Here is a 16,588-nt window from a genome sequence, read left to right as displayed (position 1 = left end):
TTTTTGACCATATATTCAAATGCTAATCAAACCAGATGCTACGGTTACAGCTCGGTACAGATGCTAGAAAGTGCTTCGAACGTTGCCCTCACCTACATATCAGAAGGTAAGAAAGTTACATTTGGTAGAATGATTATGAATCGTCCATTGCAACCCTTCTACAGGAAGACTGGGATATGTGCTCTGAGCATTCCTGAACTTGAGAATGCTGCAGGGATGGAATCTTATCCTCCATTCACTGTGGTCTCTGTCAATCAGGTTACCTTTTTACATAAATGGCAAATAGTCACAAGCATCTTCTTTTTTTCAAAATTAACGGTGGATTCTATCATAAGCAAAGCATCCTCTTTGAGTTCTGTAGAAATGGAAAAAAGAAGAGGCATCTTCACATAAAGTTCATTAAAGAACGGTATAACAAAGATGATTATAACAGATTACTAGTTAGTGGCAATCTTTATGGATTGAGAAATTTCCCAAGTGAATATCAAGAACTTAGCCGTCTAGTTCCTTCTAAGATATCCAGCTTGCATGATAGGCAGTTGTATAAATTACAATTTGATCAGTCTACAGCATTCTTGAAAGCAAACAGCAAGTATACAAGTTCTTTCTTGCTTTTTCCTCTTTGGTTTTGAATAATCTTCTGGAGCTACTAATGATAGAGAAATGTCATTGACAATAAGAGGAAGCGTGAGAGCAAGAGGGACGACCCCCTCTTGCAATGGGATTTTTTGTCGGATAGTATGCCTTCCCAGAAACATAATAGGGGGGTTTTCAAGAGTACTGGGTAGAAGAAACCAATACCAACCACCAAACTTGCAGCTGCAACATTCACAACCGCAGCAGCCCCTAGTTGTTCCAGAAGAGTGGGCTTTTCTAGCTAGTTTTGAACAGCAATATGGAATCACACATCCATTTTTCTATGCCTGTAGCTTTATGGAGGCTCTGAAGATAGCAGAGGATGAGCACAAGTTCATGTTCATGTATCTCCACTCTCCGGAACATCCCTTCACTCCCTCGTTTTGTTCAGGGACTTTGTGTTCAGAGCTGGTAGTACAGTTTCTTGATGCAAACTTTGTGTGCTGGGGAGCAATTGCAAATAAAGGAGAGGGTTTACAAATGGCTGCAACTCTGCAGCCTGCTAGCTTCCCCTTCTGTGCAGTGATTGCACCAGCTGCTGGTAACAGCATAGCAGTGCTGCAACAGGTTGGTTAACATTGCAGGTTAAATTCTAGGTTCGTTTCTTAATTTGATTTTGGAACTCTTGCATGCTTATCATTTAGTTTCAACCATCAAGTGTCTTAAAGAAGTTGTCACAACAGTGCTTCTCTTTGGGGTTTAACAACAGGCATGCATCTATCAGTAGGCCATGATTTCTTATTCATTTTCTTAACTTAATGATGAGACCAAAAATATTTTAATGTGGTAGTGGCACTTAACTTGAACATGTATTTGTTCCCCTTGTACTCTCAATATTGACAACAATGACAATAATCTTGTTATGAACTTTTCTTCTATCTACCTTGTTTATGCTTAATGGAGGGCCCAGTTGATCCAGCTGAGCTGGTGGAGATTCTGCAGAGGACAATGGAGGAGCAAGGGTCGGCTTTCAGCAGTACAAGAGGAAGGGAGGAAGAACAGATGAGAGCAAGGATTAAGGAGGAGGAAAGGATAAGAGCAAGAGCTAAGGAGGAAGAGAAGTTAAAGGCCGATCGTCAGTTGAGAGAAGAACAAGAAGCTGCATATTTTGCTGCTTTAAATATAGACCAGGTGTGTGCCTGTTTTGTTTGATTTGTAATTCCTATGGTTTTGGTCAAGGAAAATCTTAAAGCTGCAAATTAACAAGACCAATGTTTTTTTTTTTTTTTGGAACTTTCTAGGAAAAGGAAAGGCTTAGGAATGCGAGAGCTCAAAAACCAGTAGAAGCTTCAAATAAAGCAAATTATGAGAAGCCTAGGCAGATGCCTACAGAGAAACAACTAGGTAAAACAAGGCAGGCCTCATCCATTAGAGAAGCTCAGTACAAAGAAACTGCTACTCAAGGGAAGGACACTCCTCAGGCTACTCAGGTGCTTGTTACAACCAATCATTCTGTCTTAATTAGGCTAACCTGTTTCAGTTTCAGAACATGGTTCTTACAGTTCAAATACCTGATGAATTTTTCAGATATTGATTCGGTTTCCGAGTGGTGAAAGAAGAGAGCATAGCTTTTCTTGCACAGATAAGATCCTCTCAATTTACAGATACATTGATTCATTAGGACTACCTGGGCTTGGAAACTACAGATTAATATCAAGCTTCCCAAGAAGAGTTTATGGTGTTGATCAAATGGGAATGACTTTGAAAGATGCTGGTCTGCATCCTAGAGCAAGCCTGTTCTTGGAGCTTCTCTGACAACAAAACTAATGATGGCGCAGGAAAGCTCCATGCACCATGACATGCACAGCATTCCCGCAAGCTTACAAATATGTCAAAAACTATGATTAGATGTCGTCTATCCCATACCTATCACATCATCCATATATATGTCTTACATCATAGTTTCTTCGCCATGATCTAATCTCCTCAGTAGTTTACATCAATGCTTAGACTTTGGTTAGGGGAGAAACAAAGAGCAAAATACAGAGCAGAACTTTACCTACATAAGCTACCATGAAATTTACTGATACTCATCAAAAAGGATCAGCAAAACCGAGGTGCAAACAAGGTCCACTTTGACATCAGAACTAACAAGCATAATCAAGCAGACACTGTGCTACCAAAGTTCAGTGATTTTCCTCATATTTTTGCTGCTAGAGTTTCAGGAGAAGAAGGTATATCCTTATTCCAAAATGAGGCCTCTATTGATCAAATGTCTATTACCGCCATATCTGTGAAGGTCTTCACATCCAAGAACGCACAAGCCTTTGATATATCCATCAAGTTTACAGCACTATCTATATACACATCATTTAACCTAATTGATAGACTTGAATCTAATTACAGTATCTGCAAAGTTACAGCATGACTTCATGTAATGATACAGAGCTAAACACTAATCTCTCAACAATTTTTCAAACCTAAATCACATCGACATTAAAAACGTAAATTCAAGTTACTAGTAGTGATTAACTTAAACCTTTATATAAAGATCTTTAACACTTATACTGCAGAAAAACTTGTTTGAATGCCAAGCAACAGTTTACACTAACAGGAGCTTTGGGGTAAATCCTTTTTTCTTTTCTCTCCTCTGTTTGCTTGGTCATTGAACAGACAACAAGAAGTTTGAAGCAGCAGCATTTTCTTGGGGTACAGAATCAGATTTCTTCTCCAATTTTCTCATCACATTGCTTGAAAGCAACGGTTGCATATGTCCCTCTTTTCTAAGAAAAATGATTCCCAAAGGAAATGATTACAATAGGGGTTGAAATTCTGCTTTACTCCAATAAGAAAAAGTGAATATTGTCTTAAAAGAAGAAAGGATCCAAAGTGAGGTAAGATAATGTAAATAAACATATCTCCTTGCACACCCCAAACTTTCTATATAGGAATGTATGACTCTAGAAACAATAAAGAGTTTCTTTTTGTTCTTTTGAAAAATCTAAATCATAATCATCACATTTGACTCATTGGGTTTTAAGAACTGCATCAATTCTTCTCCACCAATTCTACCTTTATCCTGAAAAAAATTGTACTTGGTTAAACTATTCTATCCTCAAAAGATACATCTATTCTATTATGATAAATAGTCGATTTATGGTAATACACGTGGTCTCAATGAATTAGAATTCCTACTAATCAATTGTCTATATATTCTCCCGATTCTTTTAAAACTAAATCCTATATAATGTGTATTTAATCTTCGAAATTTATATAATCAAATTAAACCCGAATTCATTCTTTCAAATTCAACATTTTCAAACACAATTATCCGAAATATTATTTTGGAGGTAAATACTAGTACCTAAGTTAAAGAACTTGAAGAGTTCCTAAAAACACTGTGACTAAATTCCTACACTGCTAAGTCTTATATGAATAAAAATGGTGGTCCTGACCTCAATTGTCACCCATCCCTTACCAGGAAAGAAAGTGGAAGAAAGGTAGGTGGTTGATATTTGTGGGCCAAAGAAAGAGAATAGTGGGGAGGTACAAAGACAGGCTAGCAGTGGGGAAAGAGACATTACCATCAGCTGAAAGGTGTCACCTGCACTTTTCCATCTTGTTCTTTTCTTGGCCAAGAAACTTAATTTCCTTTGGAAAAAACAATGGATTGGATCTATCTGGTTGGAAAAGAATGCTTTGTCTATCTCCAATTGGTGTTTGGGTGGTTAGAAAATGTTTGTCGCCAATACCCCCAGTGGGGACACAATGCCCAGCCTCTTTCACCATTGTTTCATGCATCCAAATTGATAGACAAACTCCGACAACTTTTCTTTCTTTTTCATTTGCCTCTGTTAACCCTAGTCATTGGATTTGAAGGAATTCGGCGATTAAAACTTTGTTCGTGACTTATATAAGATTACATTATCAGTAATAAAAATATTATTTATTATTTTATATTTATATAATATATAAAGAATATTATATTATTATATTATTATATTATATCATCATCAATGATAATATATTAATATATTATATTAGTGTCACTTGATATAAAATAATAAATAATATTTTAACTAAATTTATTGGTAATTATAATGATTTATTTAACTCAAAATAAAAATATAAAAATTAAATTAAAAAAATATAAAAATTTATTTAAATTCTTTTAAATAATTAAATTTTTTTTTGATACTATACTATTAAATTACGACGCATGTAAAATTCAGTTTATATTTTTTGAACTTTTAATTGTTTTCGTATGACATTTTCTAGTTGTAAACCTTTTATTTTCAATAATATTTTGATAATTTCAGAAGATGAAATTAAAAGTGTAATTTCCTATGACAACATAATTTATTCATGGGAGGTAGCTGTGGGGGGAATGAAGTACAAATTCGAGGAGGTTGAAACCAGCATGGCTGGGTTGGGGTCGTAGAGAGTTGCGGTCGGCTCTTAATGAGTTGATGGATATATTGAACCAACAAGATATAAAAAATAAAAAAAAAACATTTTAATAGAAATAGAAATACCGTCTAGAATAAAAGGGCCGAAAACGTTGAGATAGGCCCAAAAGCCCAAAATACTGTTTTTCTTCAATGAGCCCAAGGCTAATTCTTTGGGCCACGCCGGGCCCACCCAGTAACAACCGCCAACTAACTTCCAACCAAAACGGCGGAGTTTTCAGTTTGCTGGAGCAGAATACGTTTTTTCAGTTTTAATCGCACTTTTCCACCACCGATTTTCCCGGGAAACGGACAGCCGAACGTTGGAACGGGCGTTGCTGGACGGTAAACTTTGAGCTGAGAGGGTGAATTCGGAGGAATGGCGATCCACACATGTGAAGCTCTTCGTGCGTGTAGTCCTCCCTTGTTTACCTCAATTAAGTTGGCTCCTAATTGCATTCGAAACTGCAAATTCTCTGTTCGAAATTGTCTGAAAAACCCAAATAACTCACGAAAGGTACTACCTTTTTTTTCTTTTTCTTCGGCTTATTACCATTTTTCTTCTCAATATGTCCCATTGCAACTGGGTTTTGTTTGGTTTCTGTGAAAACTCAGGAAAGGGAAAGAAAATGTTGGAATTGTATAAAGTTTCCATTTTTAATGGTTTTTTTTTCCTTTGAGTTCATCTATGTGTTTGGGGTGATTTAGTTTTAGGCTTTTAGTGAGGAATTTCAATCACTTTGATGAATTTTACTTGATTTTGAGAGAAGTTGTTTTGTTCAAATTGGTTACTGACTTGACTTCAATTTTTACTGCTTTGAAAGTGAAATGTGCTTAAGGAAATACTTTCAAATTGATAAACCTAATCAACTGATAAGTATCAGATTAGCTTGTTTCTGCATTGTTGAAATGCATAATCAACTTTTGATTAGTGGTTAAAGCTATTGGCTTGAACCTTGCAGTTAGTTTTGAAAGTGAAGGAGAAGCTTGAAAAGGAGCATTATAGTCTGCCAGTTGGAAAAAATGGAAGAGACGATGAAGACATGATTCTCTGGTATCTAAAGGACCGGAGATTTTCTGTTGAAGAAGCTGTCGCTAAGTTGACAAAAGCTATTGTATCCTTAACCAATGCATTCATACTCTTATGGCTCTAGAACTTTAATTGTGCACATTTTAAGGCATGCCCTAATAACAATCTTCAATTTAGTTTACGAAAATATAAAGTTCATGGAAGCTAATGCGGACCAAGACTGCTTGTGTATAATTTCAAAAGTCCATTCCTTTTTTGGTCAAGAATGGTTCATAACTCGCAGCAAACTGTTAAACGATGCTTTTTCAGTTGCAAGTTTTGTTGAAATAGAGTAGAGATATTTGGAGAAACAATGGCTTCCTTTGTTTACATCTGAAATTTTATTCTATACCTGAAACCCTTATCCAGTTGTCCTTAAAAACTCTTTTCTAGAGATGGCGTCAAGAGTTTGGAGTGTCTGATTTATCTGAAGATGCGGTGAAAAGTATGGCTGAGACTGGAAAAGCCTATGTGCATGACTTTCTTGACGTTAATGACAGACCAGTGCTCATCGTGGTGGCATCCAAGCACTTTCCTGCAGTAAGTTTCAAAAGTCACTGACCATATGCAATGTATCTGTGCAGATTTTTTGGCCTAGAAGGATACTTTTGTCTTGTTTGATACCTTTTAATACACATGCTACAAAAGGTTTTGTGGGTGTATTTCTGGAGAAAAAAGAAAGGAAAATGTTTTCTTACATGAATGTGGATAATTATCAAATATAGGAACTAGGATGCTTTGACCCTGATTATGGTGATTCTTGACATCTGTGCTCTATTTCCCTTGCATTACTGCATATGGGACCATTGTTCAAATTAGTGATCCCCTAATTAGACCATGGAATTGGAGACTAAAAGAGAAGTGAGACACGTATCTCTGCTTCATGAACCAGTTTCTACTTTCTAATTTTTTTTGCAGCTTCTTGGGTCCAGGCACAGCTCTTCTGTCCTCAAGTAAAAATTGCCCTGCTCTCCTCTAGATATATGACAGACAAAATTTTGTTGTTTTAAGGTTCATGTTCTGTATAGAATAAGTCAAAACAGAGTTTAGTATGCTTTAAATATGCTTCTGAGATGATTAAGCTTCCAACAGAAGTCATTAATTTTCATGGCCACAGGTGCACGATCAGCATGAGGATGAGAAACTCTGTGTATTTTTGATTGAGAAGGCATTGAGCAAGCTTCCAGCTGGGAAAGAACAAATACTAGGAATCTTTGATCTCCGGGGCTTCGGCACCAAAAATGCAGATCTCAGTTTTTTAACTTTCTTGGTAATTTACAAATTAGTTGCAGAATATTAGTGGAACTTCAGTAACTATTTGTTTTGTTACCACTACATCGGCATTAAACTTTTCAAAGATATGCGTTTGGCTGGTTAAAGATAAAGAAATAAAATGTTATCAATGTTAACATCTGAGTTTCTTGCTATGATTAAATAGATATCTTACAATTGGTGTATACATGTGTAGGTATGTCTATGGTTTGGGTTTTGCAGGCATAGTCTTTTCCCCCTTAATAGAATATAATCATAAGAGTACCTCTAACCCTTAACATTAGTCCCCCAAGCAATTCATACTGTCATTGGTTCTTCTGTTTCTCAAATATATAAATTAAAAGCCTCTTTTGAGGCTTATTCATTGGTATTGAGTTATTTTATGCTAAGTTTTGATATGTGTGTGTAGAGAGAGAGAGAGAGAGAACTCATGTTAACCTTTTTCTTCTATTGGATACCAAGGTTCAGTTGTCACATTAACTGACATCACATACGCTCAATTCATAAGTCTAGTTGCTAGATGATGTTATTAAGGATAAAAAGAGTTGATTTATATTCGTCTTTCTTTGGCAGTTTAATGTATTTTACTATTATTATCCAAAGCGGTTGGGTGAAGTTCTCTTTGTGGAAGCTCCTTTTGTCTTTAAGCCTATTTGGCAGCTAGTAAAGCCCTTGTTAAAATCATACGCTTCTATGGTATGCACCCTACCTATGAACTTCTTTCTGGCAAGCATATAATTGTATCTAAATTTAAGTTTAAAGTTAATATTCTTTACTTTGAGAAAGCAGGTTCATGCGACACACATTTCACATCGTCTCATGTGTTTTGAAGGTGAAATTTTGCTCCATGGAAACTGTCCGGAAGGAATATTTCACAGAAGCAACCATACCGGTCAACTTCAGAGACTAATGCAATTACCATATGCATCCTTAAGACAAGGATATGTTTATAAACTTTGGCAATGCATTAATATGTAATATAGGAATTAACTTTTCGCAAGTTTAATATTTCTGTCAATTAAGATTTACCTCATTTTGCCCTATTTAGTTTATTGCCATTAGCTGGATTTCGTTTGTCTTAAGATTAGAAAATTGACTGACCTATAGTAGCTCTCCACAGCAGTCAATAAAAGCATGAAAAGAGTTTAGTATTGTTAAGCTTTTAATGAAAATTCTAGAACTATTCCTTTCTTACTCACGCCAACAATTGCAGGATTTTCAAGTGCTAAGCTCAGCGTAGAGTTCTGTGTTTGCAGTTGTGATATACCAGAACTTGCAAAGATCAAAAAGGGGTTTGAAAATGGTCCAAGTCTGCTCTCTAGGAAGGACATTGATGAGTTCTCCAGCTTATAGAAGAACAAACTGCTCCACAAGTTGCAGAAACTGAAACAAATAGGGGTACCATTTCTTTTCCCTGTAGTTACAAATCTGTATACTGTACCTACATGCAATTTGCATTATACCATATAAATGGTAGCTCATTCTACAGAGTTGGAAGAGAATGTCTACAGTATCGAGTTCTTAACCATGGATCAGACACTTTACTTTCGAATTCATTTCAATTTGTCAAATTGCTTGACCTTAACTGCAAGGGCAAAGCCAAAGGGTGGCTGGTGGCAGCGGCCGTCACTCCTCAGTTTTTAATTTTTCTATTATTATATGTATAAATTTAATATATGTAATATGATTATTTTTATAATTACTTTTTAATCACTTTTTATTCAAAATCTTATATTCACCATTGCTCAACTATAAAGAAAAACCTAATTAGCATTAATGATTCAAAGTTCCAGCCGTATGTTTATTCATTTGTGGCATTGACTGGAGCGATTTAGAGTTTAACTATTACTATTATAATTTATAAGGGGAAGCACAAGAGACAGACTTAGGTTCTCGAGAGGTATGCGTAAGAAAATGAGATATATATAAAAAAAATTATTAATTATTTTAAATAAAGTTTTTACATTTTAATTTTTTTAATGAGTTAAATTTAATTTTTATTAATATATAAATTAATTTTAAATTTATTTTTATCTTGCACTCCAATTCATATTTTTTAAAATATTAATAATCAGAGTCTAATATTAAATTTTAATTTTTACTTAAATTTAAATAAAAATATTAATAAATTAAATTTTGGACTTCTTAATAACATTTGATCCCAAATTTAACACATTGCGCTGGTAAAAATGTCAAATCAGCAATCAGGGACAGAACCGTAAAAACCCGATACCCAACACCTTTCTTCAAATACCGAGCAGGGCAAGCAAAACGGTAAAAACGGCGAACACAGAAATGGCGAGAGCACCGAGGCTGATCATCGCGGTGGTAACCCTGCTGTGGTTGCTGGTACTCTGCCGTTCAACCGAATCCCCGCCGTACGAGGTGTTACACGTGGAATCCGACTTCGAAATCAGACACTACCGAAACGCCACGTGGATGTCCGCAACTGTGAACGACCTTTCCTTCCAAAAGGCCACCTTGTTTGGCTTCCACAGGTATAAGTAACAGCAACACCTCCCCGATTCGACTTAACCAGAATTGTTACTTAGTCTTTCTTTTTGATTATTGGTACAGATTGTTCCAGTTTATAGAAGGTGCGAATCTAAATTGGTCTCGGGTAGCCATGACATCACCCGTGGTGACAAGCCTAGTCCCCGGAGCTGGGCCGCTTCACTCCTCAGCCTACGCGGTCCGATTTTACTTGCCTGCTAAGTTCCAGGACTGCCCACCGACGCCACTCCCGGAACTGAACCTGGAACCTTACGCCTGGGAAAGCCATTACGTCGCTGTCAGGAAGTTTTCAGGGTTTGCTACGGATGATAGCGTGCTCAAGGAGGCTGCCAGCCTTGCTACAAGTTTGAGCTTGTCGCCATGGGCTAACTCTACTATTGATTCTGAGTACAGTTATTCGATTGCCCAGTATGATCCACCGTTCAGGTTTATTGGTAGGGTTAACGAATTGTGGGTGGATGTTGATGCTTCTGTGTTTGTTGGCCCTGGAAAAGCTACGGCTTGAAAGATATTGGAGAATCACAAGGTTTGGGTCTTGGGACTTGGGGAGATTTTCTGGTTGTATACTATATGGAGGTAAAATAAGGCTTAATCATGTTGTGTTCTAGTTTTTCTTATGTCTAAAGGTTCTATGTAAATATATGATAGAATTATACAAGAACAATATGTTTTAGTAGTAAATTTTACAATAATCATTCTCATCCTCATGATCAGCTCTGACTAACTAGACTTTGACAATTCGTGTTCAAGATTGATAAACATGTGATTAATTAAATGTGTTAAGATCTTAAGCACACGTATAGATATATTTATTAAAATGTTACACAATATGACGTGTCTAGTATACCCTATTCTTTTACCTAGTTGGAAGTGAAGTTTAGGAGAACTATAAGACACAGGGTATTAGTTTAACATAATAATAAGCTTGCCAAGAAAAAGTTCAATACAAGATTACAACTCAAGATGGTAAAAATAGCTAAAGCAAGAAAAGGAGGGACAAGGAACCTGAACCTCAAAATTATAGCAATATAATGGGCATTTTTGGAACCCAAACCTATTAAACAAATTTGATTTATCATGTCAGAATCTTTTCCAACTTATAGAGCAGTTTGTTCAAAGAATTTTCTAACCTAACTAATGAATGAATGAATTTTGGTTGTACAACCAAACTAACTAGACCAATTACTTAACTTCTGTGCCAAAGATCAAGTTTGTCGGCGTCTTGGATGAACATAAGATGGCAAAGATACACCAACATCTGCAACTTTCCTGCCCAGCATAGGTAGCGTGATTTGGCTGCAATAAACAACAAACAAAAGGAAGAGAAGTAGAACAAAAAGGAAAACAGGGGATGAGAAGATATCCATGTCTTTTGTAGTTGAAATGCTGGCAGGAGTTTCAATACTATCTAGCCCAAGGATTAGTGCAGCTCCCAATGTCCAAGAAACATCCCCTGGGCCAAACACTATCTCTCCATTGCCGAGGCACAGAGAATCTTCAATAAGTGATGCCACATAAGGCACCCGGAAACACAATTGTCCAGCATAAGTTTGTCTTTGGGAAATGCTGCTCAACTCAGTCGAAGATCTTGAACATAACTGCTCACCTTTCTCCCAAATCTCAGTCACACTGGCCCTTGGGCTCAAGTGTAACATGTCGTTAACAACAAAAAACCCAGATAAAGCATGAAAGCGTCCACTGTGATGGGCAACAGCCGTCAAATTTAGCATATTGCTACCTGCAGAATATGTAAAGATTGTTATAGGTGTATAAAGTCCAATCCAAGAATAGGGCAAGATATCTCAAAGAAAGAGCAAAGTTTATCAAAATCTATTACGTGGAAAAAAGTGAAACTGAACCAAGGAAAACATCTAATAAGCATACTTAAGTAAATAGACAAGAATTGCCTGGTTAAAGCATGAAAGCCTCAAAAGGCGTATCTTTATTAGATTTCTGAACAACGTCTGAGAGTATGTTAAAGAGCTTTCAAAAGATAAACAGTGAGATAAAGTCATAGTATACTCACATGAAAATAACCCAAAGCATAAATAGAATGGTCAGTGAACAATCTATATGCCAGTGAGTTTACCTAAAATGCAGTGGCAATTACTATCTCATTAGCAGAGCACTGAATTGTGAACATGATATTATCATTACATAGTACTAACTGTTTTTGATATGGGGCAAAGGACAAATATTATATCTGCTGCTGTCCAATTCTCATGATTCAGAAGTTGGGGAGTGCATATGTCTATCTACATCTACAAGAAATCAGTGCCCTTCTCTATGTCACACAGAGAAACAGTTTAATCAAATGGCCATTATTAGATAATGGCCATTGCAAGAAATGATTCAAGTATGCTATGCCAGAAACTCAATGAGCATTACCTGATGAATAACCACCAAGTATTTCCAACTAACAAGTTCACTTCATAAGATGAACATGGATTCCGAGTTTAATTCACATGTTATATGAAATTAACATATCATCCTTCAAAGAAAAAAAAACCCTTAATCAATAGTCCTGCTTTATACTGAAAAGCATAACCATTAAGTTGGACCAATGGAAACAAATATTTAGCCGAAGTGCCTAACCCTTAATATTTTATCAGTTATCACTGAATTAAAAGCTGTTTTTATATGAATGCAGTAGAAACAAAAGATATATGTCGGTATGTATATGTTTCAACATTTCATACAGAAAAAGAGCAGGATTGTTTCTAACTTACCACCATAAGGAGATGAATTTGCTTCACAGTTTCTACCAACTATTTGATGTGACCAATCTGAACCGCTGTAGTTCATTGCAGCCGCCCTCACAAGTTCCTTGCATTGCTCCCAATTTGGGTCTCCAACTAAATATGTCAAAGAAAATTGAGATTTATACATCAGACTTTCAGAATTTTCAAGATCAGTTACATTTGGCATAGGGCAACCAGAGCAAGTATAATTTTGCACAAAATCAGAACTTAGACAAGGGTGTCTGACTTCAAATCTGTTAGTGGTATTTCCCCTGTCTGTTTGATTTTGACTGAGCATGACCACTGTCCGATCAAATGCCTCAGTCAAACCAAATGCTGGTAATGAATATGCTAAAATTTTATGATCTGTTGAACCAATATTTGATGTCATGACATTTTCATTGCCGTTCTCTTCAGCTACTTCAACCACAACCTGCAATGATGAACCTCCTAGATCAAGAAGTCCAAAGGTAGATGCTTTCAATGTATTTCCAAGGCTACCCAGTTTATAGTTCAGAGCAACCCAACCATAGTATGCCTCTTCTTTCCCAGTCAAAACCCTTATCCAGTTCTTACTATACACAAAAGAATGTCCCCTTACAACAATCTCCACATCATCCAAAACCTGCCTAGCATCCTTGGCAGCCAACCTCCTCAGCCCAGCAGTAGCTAAAACAATTATAGGAGTATCTCCATGCCTTTCATGAGGTACCATCTGTTCTGCCCATGCAATCAATGGTTCTAAAGATGCCCTCATTCCTGAAGCATTACCAACAAATTTATCTAAACCAGGCTCAGTCTGCATACAATGGTAGCGGCAAGAATTTCTCCAAAGTGGACTCTTGGTCGAATAATCTGGATAAGAATGCACCAAATAAGGCAGGCCCTGATTAACCAAACCTCCTTTTTCCCACTCAAATACATTCACTCGTGTTCCAGTGCTTCCACAGTCCACCACAACAGTATAATATGAACTCTCTAATACATTCCAAGCCTTCACAAAATTAAATGCTAAGTAAACACCAATACAGGATAACAGAATGAGAAAGCCGAAAGTGAAAACTTTCAAGACCCGTTTCCATCGTTTGAATCCCATGACTGAGAGCTTAACCTTTGAAGGCGATTTGGGTTCCATTTGTGAACTATCACCATCAAAATTTCCAAATTCTAGCAACCTTCTCTACTGCCCCTTTGAAATACACTAATCATAATACAAACACATACAAGCTTACAAAATCTGCAGAATAAATGGAACTCAACAGCAGCTGGTCAATTACCCAGATCATAATCATAGTTCACTGCCAAATCCCACAACTTTTAATTCCCTTTTCTGTCTCAAAACATGGGAAAAATCTCAAACTTTGAACAGATTTGGAAGGAATTTTCACTTTAAAAAATAGCAACCAGAAGTTCCATATTTAATTGAAGAATATCAGAGCTATGGAATCTTATACAAAGAATCACGGATCAGGAAAAGAAAATCTGAAAGACCAAAATAAATGTACCTTAATCATTGTCGGATTTTCTAAAGAACCCGACCCATCACTCCATTTCTGTTTGTGGTAAGTCGGCGCAGAGAATGAACTGATTCATCCTAGTATTTAATTTTACTTTTAAGAAATATTTTGGTCATTATATAGTTTGCTTAGCAGAGAATCTCGCAAAACATGATTGGTTTTATTATATTATATTTTATAAGCTTTTTTTATAAATTTAAATCTACCACATTACTTTAAAAAATAAATTAATTTACGATTTATTAATATACGAGTGATACAAATTTAATATCATTGATATAATTTGGTTAAAAATATCAAAATTTGATAATAAAACATTTTCGTAAAGAATAAATAGATTGATTATTTGAATTTCTAATAATAAAAAGTAATATATATATATATATAAAATGAATATAAGATATTACTATTAAATAAAAGTAAGAATATTTGCTTTAAATAAAAGTAAGAATATTTGCTTTAAAGAAAAAGAATATTAGTACTAAAAATGAAATATACATAATTTTAAAATTATTTATAAATTAAAATATTAAAAATTAATATTAAATTTGAAGTTGAGTTTTATTTTGGGTTGCTGGTGGCTGTTTCATGGGCAAAATTGTTGGGCCAAGGTTTTTGGACTTTTTTTTGGGTATTTTCTCTTAAGACATGTTTATTTTATATTTTATTTATGTTTAAATTTATTTTCCAATGATTAAAATTAATATTTAAGAAATGAATAAACCTTTTGTTTTTAAAAAATATGTTTGGTAAAATTCTTATAATTTTTAAATTATAATAATTTTAAAAATTAAAAATATAATATCTTGAAATATAAGGAACAATGAAAAAATGTTACCAAATTTTGGGAGACCATGGCCCCCTCCAACTTGAATGCATCAGTACATGCAGTAGTCCTACTGCTACTGCAGCTTGACAGTGTCAGACTTCAGCTGCACTCCAACAAAGTTTCAGAAACTCATATGGGGATTTCACTGTGAACCTTTTTTTCTTTTTAATTATTTTTGCTTCTAAATCTTTCATGATTGGAGAGCTAAAAAGTTCACTAAGGGGACCAAAGGGTCGAAGATTGAAGTCCCTCCTAATTTTTTTGAAAATTCTTTTACTCAATAAATTTAAAAATAATAAAAAATTAATTTGTTGGTTCCCTTGAAGGTTGCTTTAATTGCAATATATATACCAACCCATTGCAATTCAAATTAAACATTTGCTTTATGCCCTCTTTGGAAGTTTGGTTTTTCTTTTTAACTTTCTCAAAAACTAAAAAACAGTTCAAATTGGTCCTTATTTTTTAAAAATTTTCATTATTAAATTAATAATTAACATGCAGAAAGAAAATAAAATAAACTAAGACAAATACATGTTTAGTTAGATCACAATGGCATTTTGAAGATATCCAAAGACTTTTTTTTTATGTAATTACAATTACAAAAAAAATTAATTACAATCAAAAAATTTTCATACAATTAATTAAACAAACTAATATAAAATTAAATTAAACTCATAGACTTAAACTCGAGACCTCAAATTTTCAAGAATTTTTTATTTTACCATTAAAACAAGATATTATTATCGTGAAATCTTTTATTTTGAAAATTAATTATTGAAGGGGATTACCCTGTTAACCAATGGAAAAAATAAATCTCTTAAATTTTCTAAAATATATTAGTTTTTGGAAAATATGAATAGTAATGGTAAAAATTTAGTCAAGAGTGAATTTGTAAACTAATTTTGAATCTTTTTCTGATATATATGTATAGATTAAAAATTTAACAGTTGATGTCATGGGTAATAACTTGAGTTTAACTTTAAATTTTGAAAATAGAGCTTAAGTAAGCGTATAAATCATTTTAAAAATAGAGTTTAAGTAAGTTTATAAATCACAAGCCTACGTACCTAATCCAAAAAATATACTTGATAAGTGATGGAAGACATTTATTTTTATACGAAAATCTACCCACACCATCTGATGTGGGATTCATTATATTTTATTTTATTCAATTGTGTAACATCTTTGTTGCATTAACTCTTTATTCATAGAGGAGAGAAATTTTTACAGTAGTTCGAGTTTTATTGACGTGAGATTTATGACATTTTATTGCATTTAAATATGTAATGTCCTCGTTACACTAACACTTTACTTATAAAGGAGAAAGACTCTTACATTAGTTCGGATTTATCTTAACTTTTGTATCTCTCGTAAGATCATTTGTGTTTATTCTGATATCAAATATCATGATCTGAATTTGTTTTGATATCATGTGCCATAAGATTCACATAAAGAAAGATTAGAATATGTTCTGATACTAAATGTCGTGAACAATCTTATGCGACTTTAAATTATGAAAATAAAATTTAAATAAGGTTATAAATCACGAATTCACATGTTTAACTCAAAAGCTCATATTATTTTTTATTGATGCGAGATCCGTTAAAGTTGAAATCATTTTC

The 16,588-nt window shown here is 34.6% G+C and overlaps 4 protein-coding genes across 14 annotated transcripts; 3 read left to right on the top strand and 1 right to left on the bottom strand.

The window, feature by feature from the left end:
- LOC18603973 (plant UBX domain-containing protein 10-like) lies at positions 1 to 2,957 on the top strand. Its single transcript, XM_018116866.2, has 4 exons — positions 1 to 1,203; positions 1,534 to 1,767; positions 1,878 to 2,066; positions 2,164 to 2,957. The coding sequence occupies exons 1-4, from the start codon at positions 664 to 666 to the stop codon at positions 2,389 to 2,391; spliced, it is 1,191 nt and encodes a 396-aa protein (XP_017972355.2). The 5' UTR covers positions 1 to 663; the 3' UTR covers positions 2,392 to 2,957.
- Positions 2,958 to 5,281: 2,324 nt separating this feature from the next.
- LOC18603971 (Sec14p-like phosphatidylinositol transfer family protein) lies at positions 5,282 to 9,092 on the top strand. Of its 10 annotated transcripts, none has more exons than XM_088804225.1 (8): positions 5,282 to 5,541; positions 5,987 to 6,139; positions 6,487 to 6,633; positions 7,211 to 7,363; positions 7,939 to 8,061; positions 8,198 to 8,257; positions 8,622 to 8,763; positions 8,855 to 9,092. In XM_088804225.1, the coding sequence occupies exons 1-7, from the start codon at positions 5,404 to 5,406 to the stop codon at positions 8,625 to 8,627; spliced, it is 780 nt and encodes a 259-aa protein (XP_088660351.1). In that variant the 5' UTR covers positions 5,282 to 5,403; the 3' UTR covers positions 8,628 to 8,763; positions 8,855 to 9,092. The 10 variants fall into 10 exon arrangements, with proteins under 10 accessions (XP_088660351.1, XP_088660345.1, XP_088660347.1 ...); XM_088804219.1 differs by having other exon boundaries at positions 8,579 to 8,763; XM_088804221.1 differs by having other exon boundaries at positions 8,579 to 8,763; positions 8,843 to 9,092.
- A 512-nt stretch (positions 9,093 to 9,604) lies between these two features.
- LOC18603970 (uncharacterized) lies at positions 9,605 to 10,560 on the top strand. Its single transcript, XM_007036245.3, has 2 exons — positions 9,605 to 9,863; positions 9,943 to 10,560. The coding sequence occupies exons 1-2, from the start codon at positions 9,661 to 9,663 to the stop codon at positions 10,382 to 10,384; spliced, it is 645 nt and encodes a 214-aa protein (XP_007036307.3). The 5' UTR covers positions 9,605 to 9,660; the 3' UTR covers positions 10,385 to 10,560.
- Positions 10,561 to 10,917: 357 nt separating this feature from the next.
- On the bottom strand, positions 10,918 to 14,236 carry LOC18603969 (putative apyrase 7). 2 transcript variants are annotated; one of them, XM_088804218.1, is made up of 3 exons: positions 14,126 to 14,228; positions 12,609 to 13,950; positions 10,918 to 11,617 (listed from the first exon to the last, which is right to left on the bottom strand). In XM_088804218.1, exons 2-3 carry the CDS (start codon positions 13,753 to 13,755, stop codon positions 11,085 to 11,087), a joined length of 1,680 nt encoding a protein of 559 aa, XP_088660344.1. In that variant the 5' UTR covers positions 13,756 to 13,950; positions 14,126 to 14,228; the 3' UTR covers positions 10,918 to 11,084. The 2 variants fall into 2 exon arrangements, with proteins under 2 accessions (XP_088660344.1, XP_017972216.2); XM_018116727.2 differs by having other exon boundaries at positions 12,609 to 14,236.
- Between the last annotated feature and the right edge of the window lie 2,352 nt (positions 14,237 to 16,588).

This window comes from Theobroma cacao, chromosome 3 (genome assembly GCF_053813885.1).
Source record: "Theobroma cacao isolate CCN51 chromosome 3, ASM5381388v1, whole genome shotgun sequence".
Lineage (NCBI taxonomy): Eukaryota > Viridiplantae > Streptophyta > Magnoliopsida > Malvales > Malvaceae > Theobroma > Theobroma cacao.
Note: the sequence above shows the minus strand (reverse complement) of the source record. Positions and strands in the feature narration are given on the sequence as shown.